At 46.1% G+C, this 20,187-nt stretch overlaps 1 protein-coding gene across 2 annotated transcripts in view; it reads left to right on the top strand.

Annotated features, from left to right (window-relative positions):
• KIF20B (kinesin family member 20B) overlaps positions 1 to 14,533 on the top strand; it is a 608,549-nt gene extending 594,016 nt beyond the window's left edge. For both annotated transcript variants that reach the window (XM_078642920.1, XM_078642919.1), the window contains one exon: positions 14,352 to 14,533. In XM_078642920.1, coding sequence (XP_078499046.1) covers positions 14,352 to 14,429 — 78 coding nt within the window. In that variant the 3' untranslated portion in view covers positions 14,430 to 14,533. The remainder of the gene's footprint in view (positions 1 to 14,351) is intronic.
• Positions 14,534 to 20,187: the final 5,654 nt, after the last annotated feature.

Below are 20,187 nucleotides of genomic sequence, written 5' to 3'. Positions count from 1 at the left end.
TTCTGACTTATCTGATGTGCGCTCCCTTCGAGCCACTTTAAACTGTCCTCTTCGTCTTCTCACTCTTAAGACTGCATTCCTGGTTGCCATCACCTCTGCCAGGAGAGTGAGTGAGCTACAGGCTCTTTCTTTCCGACCTCCTTTCCTTACTGTCCATCCGGACAAAGTTGTGTTGCGGACGTGACCCTCTTTCCTGCCCAAGGTAGTCACAGCCTTCCACATCGGGCAGTCCATCACCTTGCCCACCTTCTTTCCACCTGCGCAACCCTCGAAAGAGGAAGAGAGGCTCCCGTCTGGACCCAAAACGTGCGCTCTCATACTATCTGGATCGCACACGCCAGTTCCGGGTGGATGACCAACTCTTTGTTGGTTACGTGGGCGCTGAGAAAGGACGGGCGGTGCACAAACTGACCATTTCTCGATGGGTCGTTTTGTGCAACAAGGTTGGTTATTCACTGGCTAAAAAGGAGCCTCCTGTGGGACTGCGTGCCCATACCACTCGGTCCACGGCAGCTACTACGGCCCTCGGTCGGGGAGTCCCCTTGCAGGACATCTGCCAGGCAGCTACGTGGGCCTCGCTGCACACGTTCCCAAGACAATACTGCCTGGACAGCCAAGTCCGGAGAGATGGCTTTTTCGGCCGTTCTGTTCTCCAGGACTTTCTGGTGTGAATATTGGTTCGCAGACCCACCACCGGGGTTGGTATTGCTGGGGTATCTATTCTAAGGTATGGAATCGAATACTAACCTGTTTCTTTCAGATGCACAAGTTACTTACCTTCGGTAACGATATATCTGTAAGAAACAGTAGTTAGTATTAGATTCCTTACCGCCCCACCCATCCTCCCCGTTCTGCGAACCGATATCTAGGGTTAACGTCATCCCTTTTTAGGGCCCTAGTTTTATGGCACCAGTGTTGGTTTTTATCATGGCTCTGCGTTTCTGGCGCGGAAAAGCTGTGTATAAGAACTGACGTCGCGCGAGGGCGGCGTCTAAGTACTCCGGCGACATAATCCCGGCGCCAACGATGACGGACGTGGAGCCGCAGACGACGCCTACCGACGCGCAAAGGTACTGCTGCGCTCAAGTTTCCGGATCCAGACTGACTCCTGGGGATATTCTAAGGTAAGGAATCTAATACTAACTACTGTTTCTTACAGATATATCGTTACCGAAGGTAAGTAACTTGTGCTACACGGACTTGGCCCTCAGATTAGGCCTTCTGTTTTTGCTTGGGCTGCTTGACAGGCCTTCAGGAGGATTTTGTTCCCCGTGGCTCTTTTGTTTTTCCTCTGCTGCGGAAGTTTCTTCCAAAGAGGGTTCCCATTTCTTGGGACTTAACTTACCCTATGTGGGGTAGTGGTAGCTGTTATATATCTTGCACCCTGCTAGGGAGTTCTGGTCACCTTCGGACCCCTGCTCTCCATGGTGTTTATGTATGTTGCTATTGCTTCTTTAGGTCATGTGCGCGGACCCATTGTAGTGGTGGTTCCAGTCATTTCCTCACCTTCTTGCTCATGTCCTGTGAGCTGGGATGATTCTGTGTTCTCCCTTGTCAGGCGTTGCCTGCCCGGTCTTCCTGGGGCCCGGGCTGTTGTTCTTGCTTCTGGCGGCTTATTACTGTCAGCGCCGCTCTGTCTGGTTTGTTGCCTTCCGTCTAGGGTGGGCTCGCCCTATTTTCCCTTGTTTCCTTGGGCCCTCTAGGCTTTTCTTCTTCCTCTTCCTCTTCCTTGTCCTGGCATTGGATGGAAACTCTGTTGCCTTAAAAGGGAATGGGGTGCTTCGGCCCTACTGGCCTTGCCCTTGCTTCCTCTGTTGTGAGTGTACGGGCTCCTTCAGACGTCTTTCTTTTTCGTACATCCCTCTTGGGGTCGGTGGTGATCTGCTTGTGAGGGTTTCTCTTGCCTGGGAGGGACGAGGTACTTCGCCTTGTCCATTCGTCTGGTCCCCTGTGGGATCCTCTGTTATGTCCAGGCTAGTGGGTTCCTTTTGCAGACCCTCCTTCCCCGTGGGTATTCTCTTTCACACACTGTTCCCATACTCCTACAGTTTTGTCTGATGGCACTGCGTTGTGGCGCAGAAAAGTTCTCCAAAGAAAACTGACATAGGCGCGCCGGGGTGGGACTTATGTGACCTCACTGACGTCACGCACGCGGACGATGCCTGGGCAGAGTCGCGTGGTGCTGCCCCTCCCCTAGCGCGCAGGAATGCTGTGCAGAAAGTTTCCGGATCCAGTCTCGCGCCTGGGGGTAATTCTACGTGAACGAATCTGCGGCTAGAATCGTCTCTACCATACACATTGTTAACGAAGGTAAGTAACTCTTATGATGGTGTGATTTGTGAAGAGGAATGGAGAAAGAAAATTGAAAGTGACAAACTTTTGCTGTGAGTGGTCAATAAATTAGAGAATGTTTGGGGTGACTAAAGATTAAAAAGTGTGGTAAATACGTATTGGACTCCGATAGGTCGAAGTCCAAGTGGGAACAAGAGACCGCGAAATGAAACTTACCCCCATTCTATCGCACACTATCAAAATAGAAGATGCGAGGTAGAAAAAGTGGCAGTCAGTCCCGCTCCCGATCTCCTCTTGAGCATTGGTTTGCCCCAAGGCCTTTAAGGAGGCCATGCTGCGTTTCTTTGGCACTCTTCCGGATAATTCTGGCACACCTTTGGGAACCAACATTCCACAGGGGGCCTCAGATCACCGCCAGCGGATCCATTCTCAGTGCTGTCTGAAATCCTAGGACCCATCACGGATACTGCACAGACTCCAGAGTGGACTGCCACGCTAACTTCGAGGCTGACGGGGAATCCAATAGCGACTCTGATGTCTGACCCTTAACTAACCTCTGCTCGACCCCAAAATTGTACCCAGTCCCAATTCAACCCAAGTCTGATCCTAAACTTGCTCTACTGCAGAGGCACCCTCAGATACTTCATTGTCTTTTTGGCTCTAATTCTAACCAGAGCTTGAGACCACCTAGTGATGGTGAGGATAGAGATGATTTATCCCCCTAATGCAATCTCTATCCCCATGTTATAAAGATGAGTCTTTACATAGACTTACCCAGTGACTTGATGTTTTCCCAGATCCCCTTAGGGCCCCAATGGAAGATAGTATTACTCTGCTGTGGTAATTTGACGAGCAGCTGAAATCTCGGACCTACAGCTGCTTTTAGGTGAAGTTGAGACAAATGGCCTTACAGGAGTTTTACAGCTTGGGCCTGTCTCATATGAACCCATGCCTCCATTCAATGAAGCTGTTACTGACAACTTAATGGGCACTGGGGCCAATCCCTTTACTTGCCTGCCAGTGAATAGACAGTTGGCCAGATGGCTCCTGGTAATCCTGATTTCCTTACACAGCATCCTACTCCTGAGTATGTTGGTCCAGGCTTTCACCAGTGAGGTGAACTCAAATTCATTCTCCCCTGCAAATCCCACCATCCCAGACATCGAGTCGAATAGGGTTGAGGCGTTTGGAAAATTGATCTTCTATATGGCTCGTCCAGCATTGAGGTCAGTCAGCTCTGTTTATTGGGCCGGTGTACGCATGCCTTCAGGGGCATGGCCAGCAAGCTCTTGATGGCGGTCCAGGAAAACCTAGGGCCTCCTTGGGGCAGACTATCAAGATGGTCAAGCTGCGGCCATGTACTTGATTTGTGTTGGCCTTGATATTACTGATTGTTTGGGGCGAGCGGCTGGCACCAGTCTTGTGCTTTGTCGCCACGTGTAGATGCGATCCACTTGTTTCTCGAGATGTAGAGGCCCCCCACATATGGATATTCCTTTTCGATGGCACATGTCTATTCAGTCAAAAAGCTGATTCTGCCTTCAATTCTGCCTTGGAACCCTGGAAGGAGAGTAGGGCCACAGCACAGTCTCTGGGTCTACCAACCTTTGCCAAACAGTTTCCTCACCGGTTCGGGAAACTCGAAGGCTGCTCCAGGGCGATGGTGTACAGGCAACACCAGTCTCATCAGCTCTCTGCTGTCTCCCCAGTACTTTCGTGGTGTGGGAGGTGGATCTGGCAGACAACACACAAGTCACGATGGGCATTGGTCCTCCCGGTCCCCCTTCCTTGTGCCAGCAGCAGCCTCTAAGATGCTTAGCTTGCCATTAGTGGTTCACACCCAGCCTGTGGTAGGCAGGATCCAGCACTTTCTCACTAGATGGTGATCCATCACACCCGACAGATGGATCCTCCAAATCGTCCATCTTGGTCATGCTATACTGGTCCTTTCTGCGCTACTGTTCCTCCCTCCCACACCATTTCTTTGTTTGAATCTTTTATTGCATTTTGTTGCATACATTTATCACATAGTACAAACATATGTGACAAGGGTGTAATACGCATGGTACATAGTGATGTCAACAATTAAAAGTGTATTATATCAAAGATTCAAAGAGTTTCATATAAACAAGATAAAACAGAAAACAATTCTCAGAATACCAAGATAATAATTAAGGAGTATTTCCTGCCCAGTGGGGAGACATCAACGGGGGAAGTCTGTATGGAGGGAAGGGCTAGTGTATAATACAAAAAAGTAATCAGTTTGAGGGGTATACCAACAGGTACTATTGTGTGTGGGGGGGGGGGTGGAGGGTGAGGCTTACAGGGGGATATTAGGCCCAGACAACAATATCTAATGTGTTACCACCTGCTGTGCTGTTTTGCCTCACTGACGCCATTGGTAGCTGTACAGTATGTAACCGTTACTGGCCTGCTATGCTGGTTAAGTGGGCACACATACTTGCATAAGCATGTAACTATTATGGGTTCTGTGGCGCGCAAAGGCGAGTGCTTAGGGGATGAAGGCAAGGCTTATGCAGACAAACATCTCTAGCGAGGCACATAAAGATTTGTGCTTTATTCCTGCACCAATCTATCACGCAATCAATGGATGACAAAGGGGAAAACTATGACCCTGCAAGATGCAAAATATTCGGAAAGCACAACCGCTTAACAGGGGGGAATGATGCATCAATAAACACCGCTTCAGATGTCCTTGCAACAACGCATGCCCAGATTGACCGATTGGATAGTGCTGGCTATACCAGATGCCAGCACAGTACTGCAAACCAAAAAATGGTACACCAGCAATTGATACACATTACAGCATACAGTTCAGAAGAAAATAAGAACATTAAATTGTGAACTGGGTGTTGGAGGCAGTGATGCTGCTGTTGGTTTTAGTACCAGAGGTCACAGAACTCCAACAATTTGAGGACCTACAAGACAGTTCACTTCCTGGAATATTGTATCAAGGATATGAAGGGAAGAAATAATATTTATGTTGTTGGACTTCTGGAACAAGTGTAGTGGTACGCTGTTCCTGGGAGAGCTGCTAAGTGGTACAGTGGTGCCACATGGACAAAGTATTTATTCATTAAAGCAGTTCATAGATCTCCAGTTCCCCCTCCGAAATCGCTGCCTAGATCTATTAGAACTACTGAATTACGTCCTTAGTCAGTCTCTAAAATGCCTAAGGGAACAGTCTGTTTCAAATTGAAGGCGTACAGGTGCTCATTTTCCCCAACAAGAAACTAGCTGTGCAACAGCAAAGGCGACTTTTTCTAGGAGTGAAAAAGAGATTCCGAACACATGCCACCATGCAAAGCCCAAGGTGATAAGACAGCAGGTCCCACTTTTTTGTTGCTGGGATTGGTCTGAGTCACTGACTAAATGCCACAGACTCACAAAGACCGCTTCAGTCAACTAGATACCAGCCTGGGCAGTGATATAGGAGGAGACACCAGTTTTCCTAACAGACCTATGACAGTACAGGGGATACAGCAACTTGGCTTTCAATTCTTGTGGTAGCAGATCAGCAATACACTAGAGTTTTACAAGGAGATAAAAGGCCAACGAGGGTAGTTTCCTATTCACTTTAAAAACCACAAAAATGCTTGTGGTCTATAGAGACAGTGGGTAGTTCCAAAGCTAGACTACTTGGAGGTCTCCGTACTAGGGCAACATAGTCTAATTCTAAGGACAAAAACCTTACCCACCTTGAGGTGGCATGCTTCATCACAGGGTCTCTCCTCACACCACTTGCATCATAGTGTGGGCTGCAACTCTCCACAGAGTAGAGAGCAGCAGTTTGTTAGGTGGTACATATGCAGATGAGCCTTTGTGATCTAAACGTTGTGGGTGTGAGGTGGCGAGCGTAGTATGAAAAACTAGGTTATAACTACCTCTTGATGATTGTAATGCCAATTGTTATTCCTATCCCAAGGGACAGAGCTAAACTGAGAGGTTGAGGACATGTTTCTACCTATCCTATAATAAGGTTAAGTGGCATACATCAGGAGAAATGTTGTCACTCTGCCAACTAGAGTAATAAAGAAAACTGAATTGCAGCCAGCGGTGCAGGAACTGAAAAGTATCCACTGATGTCCAACACGCTGAAGGGGTCATGAGCTTCAACTCCAAACCTTCAGTTTGGGGAGAAAGACAGCGCTGTGGATTCACAGTCCTCTGTCGGGGCGATAGCCCGCCAGGTCGAGGAGAGCAGATCAATTGCATGAGATGATACAGAAAACTCAGAGGCTCCCCTTCAGATGAGTCCAGTAAGTCATGCCAATCATCTCTGACAATGTAATACGATTTGTTATGATAAATATAATTAAACAGCTGGTGAACGTTTTTTTTTTTGCCAGCTTTTTTTAAATGTATTTCTATTTGCCTGCATGATAGTTAACTGGAAATACCAAACCTTCTGGAAATTTTATGCAAACAAAGGGAAAAGAAGCCAACACGTTCACAGTTTATTTGCCTGTCATTTTGCTCTGTCCCTGGGGAAATGTTGTTGATACCCGTCACCAAAATAAAAGTGCACAGCATAGGTGTTTCAGGGGTCCTGTGCCATCTGTCTAAAGGCTCTGTGGCAGTGGCTGAACCTGCACTGGGTCTCCCTATCAGTCAGCTGGCAGGATCCTTCACATCAGGGCAGAGAAGCTCAGGCGGTGTTACCTAGTGGATCGAGAGTGGCAATTACATTTGTAAGTGTCACTGGGTATCTTCACTCAGTGGGGCATTCCCTCGATAAATTGGGTTGCTCCCTCAGAAGTCACTGAATGACTGATCTTTTGCACTTTAGGGTTATTCGAGGTTCTGTAGGAAAAAGGTTCTGCCTTTGATTGGAATTCAAACTTATTCAGCCTCTGTTATCATGTGGGTCTTGAAAAAAAGTCAAACGTGACCACATAAACTGGTTATGGTGGGTTCAGAGGGTCGGGTACATCGAATTGCTCACCCTTCGCATCTGTCCTCCTCTTTGGCCTCTTTAATAGGATCTGCTGTCCCATCTATAGGACAGAGTACTGCAGTAAAACCACCACAATCTATACTTCATGCATTGTGATTGAACGGTACCAGGTGAGAGGTGTTGATCGTATGTTAGGGGTGCTATATGCTATTTTGTCTGCTCACTGTCATTCCAAAAAATCTCATCTTCTCAGGCCATTGGCCAAAGTTTGTCATGTGAAGTGAAGCAGGTTGAGCTTCTACAGGCTAAGTTGTCTGTTTTTTGGGCATATATTAGGATAAAACATAACACAAAACAAACATGCAGGCTTACTTTGCCAGTTATAGAATGCAACTATTAGTGCACAGAATAAACATCGGTCTTCAAATGGGTTCTAAATCAAATTCTACTGTGCTAGGGAACAATGTCCCCACCTAAAAGTGCATTTCAAGCAATGCCACAAGTGCCAAAAACAAGTCTCGGTAACAGACCAACATGAAGTGCGTCCTTGGTGTCTGGGCTTGGGCCAAGAGTCCAAGTTGTGCAATAAATGTGCTTCCAAAGGTGATCTGGGACTTGGAGTTGAAGTTGCATGTTACCAAACAAAAGTATCTGTCAAGGCCTTTGAGGATATCCCACTCCAACTTGTGGACTCTGTCCTATCTCCCAAGACTTGGTCCCATGAGTGGTCAAATTCGCACTTGAAGTTCTCTATGTAATTTGAAGTCCAATCGCAAACCTAAAAAAGCTAAGCAGAAGTCTATTCCATCCTGCCATTCTGAACCTAAAGAGAAGGTGCCAGGGTGTCATAATGTGAGTGGTTTACACTCTAGGTAATCGGTCGCAAAGCAGTTTCCTCAGATGATCCCGGTGCTCACGGAGTTCTCTTTGCCATCGGCAGATGTAAGCCTTTAGGTGGTCATGCTGCAGATTTTTGGTGCACCTCTGGCACACCTTTTGGCCCCAAGGAATCTGTGGTCAGGTTATCAAATACAGTTTCTTCCTAAATGCTATCCTAACCCTTGGGACTGGTTATGGGAACGTACTGACTGGGACAAGCTTTTATTCTGGCTCCAAGACATGCACCAGACCCTTCCATATTGACTGTTTATCGATGCCACTGGCAACAGTAGAGGGTGATTCTGATGGACACTAACCTTGCTTCAGCCCGATCTCAACTGATGTCACGCTGTGGGATTACAAAAGTGTAACCTGACATCATATCTCTTGACTCTGACCTCTACCAGGGTGAACACACCAGCAGAGGCTCTATTATCTTTTTTGGCTGTGACTCAACAAGGACATTCCTTGATGGGGGGATAATAATGATGAAGGTGGGGATGTAGACCGTTTTCTTCACACTCCTTACATAGGAAGTACCTTTTACATTGATTTTGAAGATGGTAAGCTTGATACCTTGGATGCATGATTTGTCTCACCACATGGGTACCAAGGGAATAAAGGATCAGATGTACGACTGATTTTAGGGTTCCCAAACAGGAAATCGGGCCATTTGCGACCGCTAAAAGAGTTGTAGCATGTACAAACCCTATTTTGCCAGTTGGTAACCTAATACCGACTCGCAAAATAGAGTTTGACAGTTGCTATTGGGAAGGGGCGTGCCAAGGGCATCCCCTTCCTAATAGCAAGTTGCAGGGGATATAAAATTGTTTTGCAATCGCAAATGCGGTTGCAAAACAATCGCAGTTACAACCAATTTCAAATTGGTAGTAAGCCAGTCGCAAAAGGGAACGGATCCCCAGGGCGCCCCTTTGTGTTTGGCAGCGAAAATATTTTTTACGAGCAGGCATAGTTCCCACGAACCACTGGCTGCCCTTCAAAAATTAAAAGTAAACTTTTTTTTTTATGGCATCCCATTTTCCTTTGAGGAATACAGGCTGCATTTTAAAGAAAAGTTTTATTTATTTAAAAGGCAAACACAGACATGGTGGTCTGCTGTCCCCAGCAGGCCCACGTCCCTGTGATTACAGTTCATTCCTAGTGGGCCGCAAATTGTGGCCTGCCTCATGAATATTAATGAGGCATGTCATGTGCAAACCCAATTGAGAATTGCTAAATGTGTCTGAGACACAGTATATTCCATTTTGCGAGTCACAAATTGCAAGTCGCAAAACTGAATGGTCGTACATCTGACCCTAAGGGCCTCATTTGCAGTGGTGCTCAGGTGGGCAGATGCAGTACTAGATTTACAGCTGCCCTCAGTTGAGACGAAAATGAACATCGTTACAGAAATTTTGCAGCCTGGCCAGCCACATCGAAACCTCTTCTCCTTTTTAACACCATCGGCGCTGCGCATTTTCCCGCTGTGCGCTGACTTTTTCAAAAACCCGCGGTTCATGACGAGCTCAGCTCGTCATGAGCGTACGAGAGGTGTACCTCATGATGAGCTGAGCTCGTCATCAGCATTGAAGGGGTTAATGAGGTCCTCACCAATACCTTGATGGCCACTTGGTGAAACCCCTGTTCCTGCCCTGTGGTGAATAGGCAGGTGACCATGCATCACAGACAAGCTCCCGACGAGCCTGATTTTCCTAAAAACATTCTTTATTAAGCTTGTAGCTCAGGATTCAACCATTAAAGTGTATCCCAATTACCCCATACTCTTTGATAGTCCGTTGAAGATTGAGATTTTTGGCAAGCATATTTTTTCATCTAGTAGTCTTCTGTAGGAGTCATTTAATATCCGCCTATCGGGCCGCTACACGCATGCCATGTGGTACATTACCAGCAAGATCGTGCTTACGGTCCCAGAAAACTATAGGACCTCCCTGACTCAGACAATTCAAGATGGGCAAGAAGCAGCCAAATATGTTGTCTCTACTGGCCTGGATACTACGGATTGCTGGGGTTTTCCACTATAATTAAAAAATGTCATGGGCTATTCTAGATCATAGGTGTATAGGCAAAGGCAGTCTCCCCCAAGAAGTAGTCATTACAGTCCTTTTGAGGACATGGTTCCGGAAGGTAGCGCACATGGCAGCAGGGGCATCAGTCCACCCCGCCCCTCCACCTTCCCCCGCTTCATCAAGCACCAAACTGCATTAGTTTGCCTTTTGTGATGCATGCCCATCCAGTGGGTGGTGTGCGATCCAGCACTCCCTCTCGGGGTTTCGACCGTTGACCGGCAGATGGATCTTTAATAACATTTAGTATGGCTATATCTATCTTTTCCTTTTGCCCCACAAAGGTTCCCTCCACATCAGAGAGAATTTAAGAAAAGCTCCTGTCCATCCTTCTGCAGGAGGTTATCTGATAGAGACTACTAGCTGCAGATTTCTTAACGTAGAATTATCCCCAGGCGTGAGACTGGATCCGGAAAACTTTCTTTGCCCCAGCATCTGCACCCTGGTGCTCTGACGTCAGTTTTTCTCTTTTCCGCGTGCAACGTGGAACCGGATCGTGCCCTGACCTGTTTTCAAGCCTCCTTTTCCCGTTTTGTTTCGTGGAACAGTGTGCGAATGACTTCGGGCTTCAAGTCGTGTACGGATTGTGCATGTCAGATGTCGGCGATGGACCCTCACCCGATATGTATGTGGTGTTTGAGTGAGCACCGTGACTCTACGGACTGCGAAGCTTGTCATCACCTTAAACCGAAGTCCCGGTGGGAGTGCCGGACGAAATTACTGTCAGCCCACTTGTCCAGGTCGGTGTTGTCCCCTACCTCGGAGACCAGGAAACTCAGATTCCGTCTGCTCCATCGCCCAGTGCCATGGCCAAAGGGCGTCTCTCGCCAGCTGGTAGGTCCTGTAGTTTGTCTTCAAGGTCTTATCCTTGCTCGGGCGTGCGCCCCCGCCATTCGCCACCCTATCCACCATTTTCCTGCGTCGTGGCAACTATGGCCCAAAGGACAGCCTTCGATGCGGCTCTGCAGGCTACTTTGGCCCCTCCTCCACCTCCTGAGAAGTCAGCGGATCCCTTGCCTCGCGCGTGGCCTTCTGCGGAGTCACCGATTGCTTCGGTCTCGGCACTGAAGGTTTCGGCTTCAGGTTGTTGGTTGCGGCATCAGGTTGTTGGTTTCCAACAAAAGCTCAGCTCCATATTAGTATGTTTGAGTTGTGGGCTATTTGGCTCTGAATCCTTCTTGCCATCGATCAAGGGGAGGCTCCTGCAGGTTTTCACTGATACCACTATGTGGTATTGCAACAAACCGGGTACAGTAGGATTTTGGGTCCTGTTCCAGAAGGCTCTTAGCCTCTGGAGTTGGCTTTCATGTTAGGGACATTTCCTGGTCATGAACACCACTGGCATGGTCCCTGAATGCCAAATCAGGTGAGTTGAACAGCTGGCATCTGGCAGATCAGGAGTGGCATTTACGTCCAGAAGTGGGTCAGGGTATCGTCCAACAGTGAGGAGAACCCTGGTTAGATCTTTTTTTGTTAACATCGAAAACGTGCAGTGTCCAATTTTTGCACATTAGAGCTTCCGCAAGAACACTTGTTAGGAAATGTATTCCAGCTGGAATGGAACACTGTTCACTTTTATACTTTTCTGCCCCTACTGCCCAGAGTTCTAGAAAAGATCAAGAACAACCAGGCCTAAGTCTTCCTGGGGCTCCCCATTGGGCCACAATAGTTTGTACATGGTACTTAAGGGAATGAGCATCTGTCCCCATTCAGGCTACCCCTTTGGGAGGCTTGTCTGTCATAGCAACAGGACAAAATCCTCTACCTAAACCTGCACAATCTACACCTACATGAATGAAGATTGAGTGGTGGCAACCTACTGCATTTCAGCTGTCGCCTATAGTAATGGATGTCATCCTTGTTGCCCCTGGGAAAAGTGTATGGAACGGTGAGGCACTTGTAAGCAAGACCACTTACAAGCAAAGCTGTTGAACACCATTTTCTTTGTTTTTTGATTAGCCTAGCAAGGCATTGCAATGCACCCTATTAAATGTTATTTTGGTCCTTAATGCATTTCTGCATTTAGCAGAGCAACTGCCCTTTTTCAAATCACCTCTTTGGATGAGATTTATTAAAAGGTTAACACGTTCCGTCCCAAGTCATTTGTGCTGTCACAGTTGGACCTTAAGTTAATCTGGATGTTTCCCCTGTATGCCATTCGAGCTGATGCATAGTTGCTCGAGCATCTCCTAGCTTTGAAGACTATCTTCTTCCTCATCACGTTACGTGAGTGAACTCCAGGCACTTTAAAGTGCAACCCCCCCCCCCCCCCCCATACACAACCTTTTTTCCCGACAAGTTGATGCAGGTAGCATTCTTGCTGAAGGTCATGACTCCTTTCCAAGCAGGAAACCTCTGCATCATCCTGGACTCGTAACTCTCAGTGAACCGCCAAATCAATGTTTTGTTGTCCTGCTTCCCCACGCACTGCCTACTTTGTGAGATCGTCAAATGGATCCCCACCTAGTCCAGGAAAACAGTCACCTGTGTGCTTGTCACCTGCAGACTAGACTACAGCAATGCACTCTACATTGGCACCCAGAAACTCAAAACTGCAGAACATCCAGAACTTCTATGCCAGACTCATCCTTAACATCACCACAGCCACATCACCCGCCACCTGAGACCTTCACTGGCTACCTATTAACAAAATAATAACCTTCAAGAACGCCTAAAAAGCCCTCCACAACGCCTCGCCTGCATTCCTCAACCACTGTGTCTTTCTACACTGCCAACAGACATCTCCGCTCAACTGGCCCTGGCCACTATCCACCATCCCACGGATCTGCAAGACCACAGCTGGAGGAAAAGCCTTTTCCTATCTCACTGCAAAGACCTGGAACACCCTCCCTGCCCCTCAGGCAATCACCAACAGTGCAGCAATTCAGGAAGGACCTCAAGACCTGGCTCTTTGACAGAACTGCATATCCTCCCACCCCACCCCCCCCCCCCATCTAGCCCCATCTCAGCGCCTTGAGACCCTCATGTGTGAGTTGCCGCGCTTTCTAAGACTTGTGATTGATTGAGCAATCCATCACCCTGTCAGCGTTTTCTGTTCTCCCTCACCCATTGTAAGACCTCACCCTCGTCAAGATATGCTACACATTGGTCAGGAAGCAGCCCCGAACGTTTCACAATGCATTCCACCAGTGCTAAGGCTGATACCACTGTATTGGTTCGCAGAGTGCTTGTACTAGACATCTGAAGTCTGCAACATGGGCATCCTTGCATACGTTCATGAAGCAATACTGTCTTCACGACCGGGTCTGGTGGGAACAACACTTTGTTTGCTTGGTCCCCAGGGGTTTTTGGCCTGAGATCCCTCCACAGACCAACTACCTTTGGTCTCCAAGTCTCTGCACACTCACAAACTAGGGAGGTACCACTTTGGTACCTGTCCTAATGTGAGGAATCTGCTGTTCGAAGTATACATCAGAAGAGCAAGTTACTTACCTTTTGTGAAGTTCTTTATGGTGGATTCTCTGTCTAACTGCAAACTCTGACCCCCCCTCCCACATCCCCGTTCTGTGGAGCGGGCACTTATTAACTTGAGGCCCAAGCTGGAGAGATCGGCTCACTGGCGCCAGCATTTGTTCAGGCTCTGTAAAGCGTGGAAAGGAACATAATAAACTGATGGCGCTTATATGCATCTCTGCTCTCCAAATGCATGGGTCTGAAAGGACCAATCACTGAGCCACACGGTGTCACTTAGTAGCCCATTAGAGCACTGTTGAATAAAAGCTTTCCAGATCCAGTCTCTGGCGCCTGGGAAGTATTCTAAAAGATGAGGATTCTGCAGTTAGACAGAGGATCGTCCAGAAAGAGCATTACCGGAGGTAAGTAACATGTTCTTTTGTGCCACATACGAAGAGTAAAAAAAATTACGCTCCAGCTAAGACCAGACCAATAGATAGAACCTAACCTGCGCCTAGAGTAGTGGTTTGTTGCTGTGATGAGGAAGCAAATATGTTGATAAACATTTTATAGCCTGATATCATTGTTCTAGATTTGCTGAATTACAAAACTTCTCTTTAATACATTTCTGTTTCAAAATCCTGCTTTTACAATTGACCTTTGCAGCACCTTGTTACGACCGTCAACAGTTGTTGTTTTTGCAAGTGAATCCAGAAAAATGTATGCAACACTAATATGTTTAATGCTTTTTTTCCTCTCTCTAGATTATTGTAGATAAAAATACAAAGGAAAGCGATCACCTGATAATGAAGAGACGACTGCGGGCTAAAACAGCAAAATAGTCATCTCTCATCCTGCAAACTGTTAATGTGTAATTTAAAAAAAAGTTTTGTAATGTAAATAATAGATTGCTTTATGTAACCAATAAAAAATGTTATGTACATTTTCTCTGAAATATTATTAATGTGCAGTGTTTGCTGGAAACTCCATCACTCGAACTCTAGGTAGGAGCCATGATTTTTATAGTTCTCTAAATCTTTCAAGTTTATAATTGCTCCAGGTATATTCAAGAGGGCGCTGGCAACACATGTCCACCATTCCGTCCTCTAGTGTGAAGATATGCCACCCACCGTTAGACGGAAACGCTTTTTAAATTCCTCATACGATTACGTTAGCAGAGCATGAGACCTAGGTTTCCATTCTTAGGTTAGAAGTATCTTTTATAGATGTTAAAAGAAAACGCTGTGTGAAACTGTAGGCTTTATGGTTGGAGCTGCGTGAAAGGCACATTGATGTTGTGCATGTCAAACTGGAAATGCTTCTTGAGAAGACCTGGTAGAAAGTAAAACTAAACTTTTGAGTAGGAAGGTCCTGGGTGCAGCTTCAGTTTTAGGGGGATGAACCCGAAAGAAGAGGAAAGTAGAGAAATTGTGTACTGGAAGGGAATAGGACTGCCAGTGCCCTGAATTTAAAGGAGTCAGAGTTGAGGTCAGTGAACTTAACCCCCCCTCATCATTTAAGCTCTGGCTGCACTGAACTCCAGTCTGCCTCACCCACTTCTCCACACAGAATTGAAGGGGGGACTACATCAGTGGGGGTGGGGGGGGATGTGTTAAAATTTTGATGTACGCTTGTAACATTCAAAAGTTGTGGGGAGAAGAGGCGGCCGCAGTTCTTTTCAACTATCTTCCATTCAGTTGGAATGAATCCGGTGTGGGACTCGAGGAGAATAATAAAATGATGTACTGCTATGAGATTTGGTTTGATAAGAGCTCATCAAAGCCAACTATTATCAAAATTTTAAGAATGCAAGCAAGAGCTACGGTGGGTCATTGGTAATGTGCATACACGAGGGGAAGAGAAACATTGATGGAGGAGTGTCTGGGAGGAATGTAATGACCTAGAAAGCACTGTACAACCTCTTATCCACTGAGTGTATCTTGAAATTAATGATTATCTCTGAAGATGACACTACCTGGCATAATCACAGAATGTGGATCCCACGCAGATGGCCATAACTGTGCTGAAGTGGGATCCAAAAAGGCTTGTGCTCCCAAAAGGAGCCACTTTTGATGATCTGATTGGCCCAGACCCCCCACTGTTGGCTTTGGAACACTTTTTTCTTTCATTGAACTACACACCTTTGTTGTTAGGCTGGTTCGTTTAGAGAGATAATTTGCTGGACCAAAGCCTCTCCCTGACCCCCCTTATATGTTATTGAAAAATCATTCAAACTACCAACTCCTCCTATAATCGTCACAAAGGACACATCCCACACAGGTTGGGGTTCACATTGTATTGTAATTGCATTTATATAGCGCTTACTACCCCTGACGAGGCGTTGAAGCGCTTTTTCGGCAAGTAGCACGCTACTCCGGGATCCATAGAGGATTAGTGTTGAATTAGTATAGTGACATTTTAAGTGGTGGATAGGTTAGTCAGATTTTGGGATTTGAAATGATAGCAAAAGGATAGAGGAGGAAAAAAGGTTTGTATTTATATAGCGCTTGTTACCCCTGATGGGGTGTTGAACCACACTATTCAGGAAGCCCACAAAGGATTAGTGGTGAATTAATATGTTGAAATATGAAAGTAATTTCAGTGGTGGATATTAGTCATTTATTTGGAGTGAGAAGGATAGCGGCGGGATAAAAGGGGAAGAAAGGTTAGCATTCATATATCACTTGTTACCCCCGATGGATGCTGAAGCGCTTTTCTGGCAAGTAGCACTCCACTCCAGAACCCCTAAAGGATTAGTGTTGAAAATTAGTATAGCAAAATATGAAGTAATTTGAGTAGTGGATATGTTATTCAGTTATTTGGGTAGTGCAGGGAAAGAGCTTTGTATTTATATAGCGCTTGCTACCCCTGATACGGTTTTGAAGCGCAAGTAGCACGCTACTCTGGAACCCATCAGGATTAGTGTTGAATTGGTATGGTGAAACATGAAAGTAATTTTAGTGGTGGATGTTAGTTAGTTATCTGGATTGAGAAGGGTTGGGGATGGGTAGAAAAGAGGGAAGATTTTGAAAGGTTTGTTTTGGGGAATCGGTATAGTAAAAGAGGTGTCAGGTGATGCAAGGAGGGGTAGAGTAGGAGAAAGTCTAGAAAGGGTTATTTTCGGGATCATAGTAGGGGTATGGGGTTTGGGATAAATGAGAGTGGATGTAGAGGATATATTGATAGATGTATAGGATGAGAGATAGGGTAGTGCATTGGAAAGAGTAGTAGAAAGAAGTTTGAGATGAGTCAGAAGGGTGGGCTAGAAGATATATTAAGCGAAGAATAGGCTGAGAAATAGGGAAGTGCATTGGAAATGCTAAATTATAGGAAAGTGATAAATATATATATCCATAAGTACATTGAAAGTATATAGATGCATAAAAGAGGTATGTATATTGGGCAGCATTCTGGCCCTGGTCAGGCTCAAACAGGCAACTGCCCTTGTCCTCTCTGCCCTTAACAGGCTCAAACGGGCAACTGCCCTTGTCCTCTCTGCCCTTAGTGGAGACGCCCTAACCCTGGCCTTTTATAGCCCTAGTAATCAGGTGACCCTGTCAGCCGATGGGAACCCTAGCCCTAACACTGTCCAATCACAACACTAGCCCTAAAAATCTAGAACCAATAGGAGACCAGGACCTTAAAGCCATTCTTAGCCCTAGTCCAAGCACCCAATCAGTTCAAAAACCCTGATCTCTACGTCCAACAGAGGCCCTAGCCCTACCAGTAGTCCCAACCCAAGTCCAAGCAACCAATGGCACAGGAAGCCGTTGTCCCTACTTCCAATAGAAAGCCTAACCCTGCTCTGAGTCCCACAACTAGTCCAGCAACCAATCACATCAGAAGCCCTAATCACTACTTACAATTAAAGGTCTAACCCTAGCCCCACCCTAGTCCCAACAACCAATAACACAGGAAACCCTAGTCCCTACTTCCAATAGAAATCCTAACCCTAGCCCCAACCCTACATTGATTGAATCACAGACCCAGACACCAATCAAAACACTCAAATAACTAACCAATGAGGACACTAACCCTAGTCCAATAGAAACATCAGATACAACCACCAATCGGTGTATACATGTACCAACCACTAGCCGACCATATAAGGTTCCAGCGACCTCAGACAAGGTTTGCTGGCCAGGGAGTTGGAAGCTGCTTCTCCTGTTCACAATCTCCTAGGAGACAGACAGGCTCGGTCCACACTTTGGACTTCTGCAGGTAAAGGCCTTACTAACTTGAATGAATAAAACTAGTCCCTCTCCTGGCCAAAAAATGAAGTACACAGTCCCTGGTAAACACAGTTTAAACAGCTCACAGAAGCACCCTCTGATACAGAATATCCCTGTTGCTGGAAGGGGGGGGGGCTGGTTTCACTGGCTTGTGAACACAAAATTGTGGCTGGGGGTGCACTGTTTTAACATACAGGTCTTAGCACAGAGCAAAGGAGAAATTTGGAAGGAAAACTGAATAGTCCCCAGGAATGAGGGGAAAACTACATGTGCAAGTTAAACAGGAGCCTACAAAACTACACGTGTTGGAACTGAAGACCGTCTTCTTAGCACTGAAAGCCTTCCATAAACAGCTGATAGTGACAGATGAGGGCAGTGCAAGTCCAAAAGGAAAATAATAGAAAATGTTCTACTTGAACAAACAGGTAACCGCATTTCACCTGCTGTGGAAACTAGCTCAAGAGATATGGAGATAGGTGATAGGTCCCTGGTTGCGATAACCTGCACTACCCTATTAGCCGAAAGGTGCTACCGCACTACATCAGGGGAACAAGCGCGCTATATAAATGAAAACCTTTCCCTCTTCCATCCCCCACTATCCTTTTCAATCCAAATGACAGACTAACATGTCCCTAGACAGATTCACCACTAACCCTTTTCGGCTCCTGAGTAGCATGCTACTTGCCGATTCAACACCTCGTCAAGGGTGGCAAGTGCTATATAACTGAAAACTTTTCCCTCGACTATCCCTCCACTATCCTTCTCAATCCAAAGAACAGACTAACATATCCACTGCAAAAATTAATTTCATTTTTCACCACTAATCCTTTTTGGGTTCCGGAGTAGTGTGCTACTACTTGAAACAGTGATGTGACGCCTCATCGGAGGTAGTAAACGCTATATAAATGCAATTACAATACATTTATTTTTATTAAACAATGTAATGCACTAGCCAATCTGAACCCGTGTAGCCCTATCAGTAGCTAGTGAGAGCAGCCAAAGACCAGAACTTTCCTTTCTGGTATACGGAAAAAAGACTTAAATTGCTCTTATTTTGGGCAGTAACATTTGTTTTTGTCAGAAAGATTGATTCGATTAATTAGAGTTGCTAGATTAAAGGTAAAGCAGACGGTAAGGAAAGCTATATACATTTTGTGGTCCTTATAGTTGACAAGTGGCCCCCATGTCATGTCAGAAGCCATTGCCAGCGCTGCCATTTTAGCCAAGAGCAGTTTGTGTGTTCCTATTTTTAAACCCATACTTTAATTATGTAAAGCAAAACTACATTACCTGTAATGCAACATCCAATAGGCCTAAAAGAGATTTGTTAAAGCTGACATACATGACAAGCAGCAACTTGGCAGCTACGTCCATTGTTTTCCCAACTATGAACTTAAACGCAATGGTTTGTTCAGTTCTATAGTATTAGAAATAACCTCCACAGTAAGAGCCGCAAGGAGCTTCATGGAAAGTCATTTATCCAAGGAAATGCATTATTTCTACTAGGCATAATTAGGTTTCCATATTCTGTAATTGCATTTGTATAGTGCTTTATACATTTTACAAGGTGCTGACCTGCATTTTTGGATGGGTAGCATGCTACATCTTATGGAAGGAATTGGTTGTAAGAACATTGTATTTTGCAGTCTGCCCTATTTTGTGTGAGAGATGTTAGAAAGTACCCTTTTAGTCATGGTCACCACTCCATCCACACACCTTTTGCTCTGGATGCAGTTTTTTTAGGTCTGGAAGTGCACTGGGACCTGCTAATCAGGCCCCAGTGCCAGTGCTTTTTCCCTTTCCCTGTGACTGTTGAATTGGTACACCCAATTGGTAGATGGTACCAGTGGTACTCAGGGCAAGAGAGAAAGGGGACCCCAAGGCTGCAGCACTCTATTGTGCCACCCTGGGGGACCTGAGGAAAAGAAAGTCTTCAGGTCTGCCATTGCAGTGCTCCACGAGCAGCCTGAATGTTCAAGTGCGACTCTGCACACACCATGTGCTGCAGAGGCACACCACTACCTTAATGTATGCAAGTCATTCCTAAGGTTGTCCTCCGTCCTCCTTAGCCCAGAAGATAGAGTGCATTATGTTAAACGTGTGAATATATATGTACCTACATATATATCCCTAAGGTAACCCTGTAAATGAAGGTTTTACTGTAAGTGGCCAGCATTCCATAGAGCAACATGGGCTGGCTATCGTACAAACTCAAGATAGCCAGCTCCATTATGGAACAACCGAATTGTGTTGTGTTTGGTATTCAATACCATGCTTCTTAACCCCCCAACACAATTCTAGTGTTGAGGGTGAGCTGGCATACACAGGGGAGCAATCCTACATGGATTACCCCTAGGATACAAACCTC

Source organism: Lissotriton helveticus, chromosome 5_1, assembly GCF_964261635.1.
Source record: "Lissotriton helveticus chromosome 5_1, aLisHel1.1, whole genome shotgun sequence".
NCBI classification, from domain to species: Eukaryota; Metazoa; Chordata; class Amphibia; order Caudata; family Salamandridae; genus Lissotriton; species Lissotriton helveticus.
The sequence above is the reverse complement of the archived record's forward strand: the minus strand, read 5'-3'. Positions and strand labels throughout refer to the sequence as shown.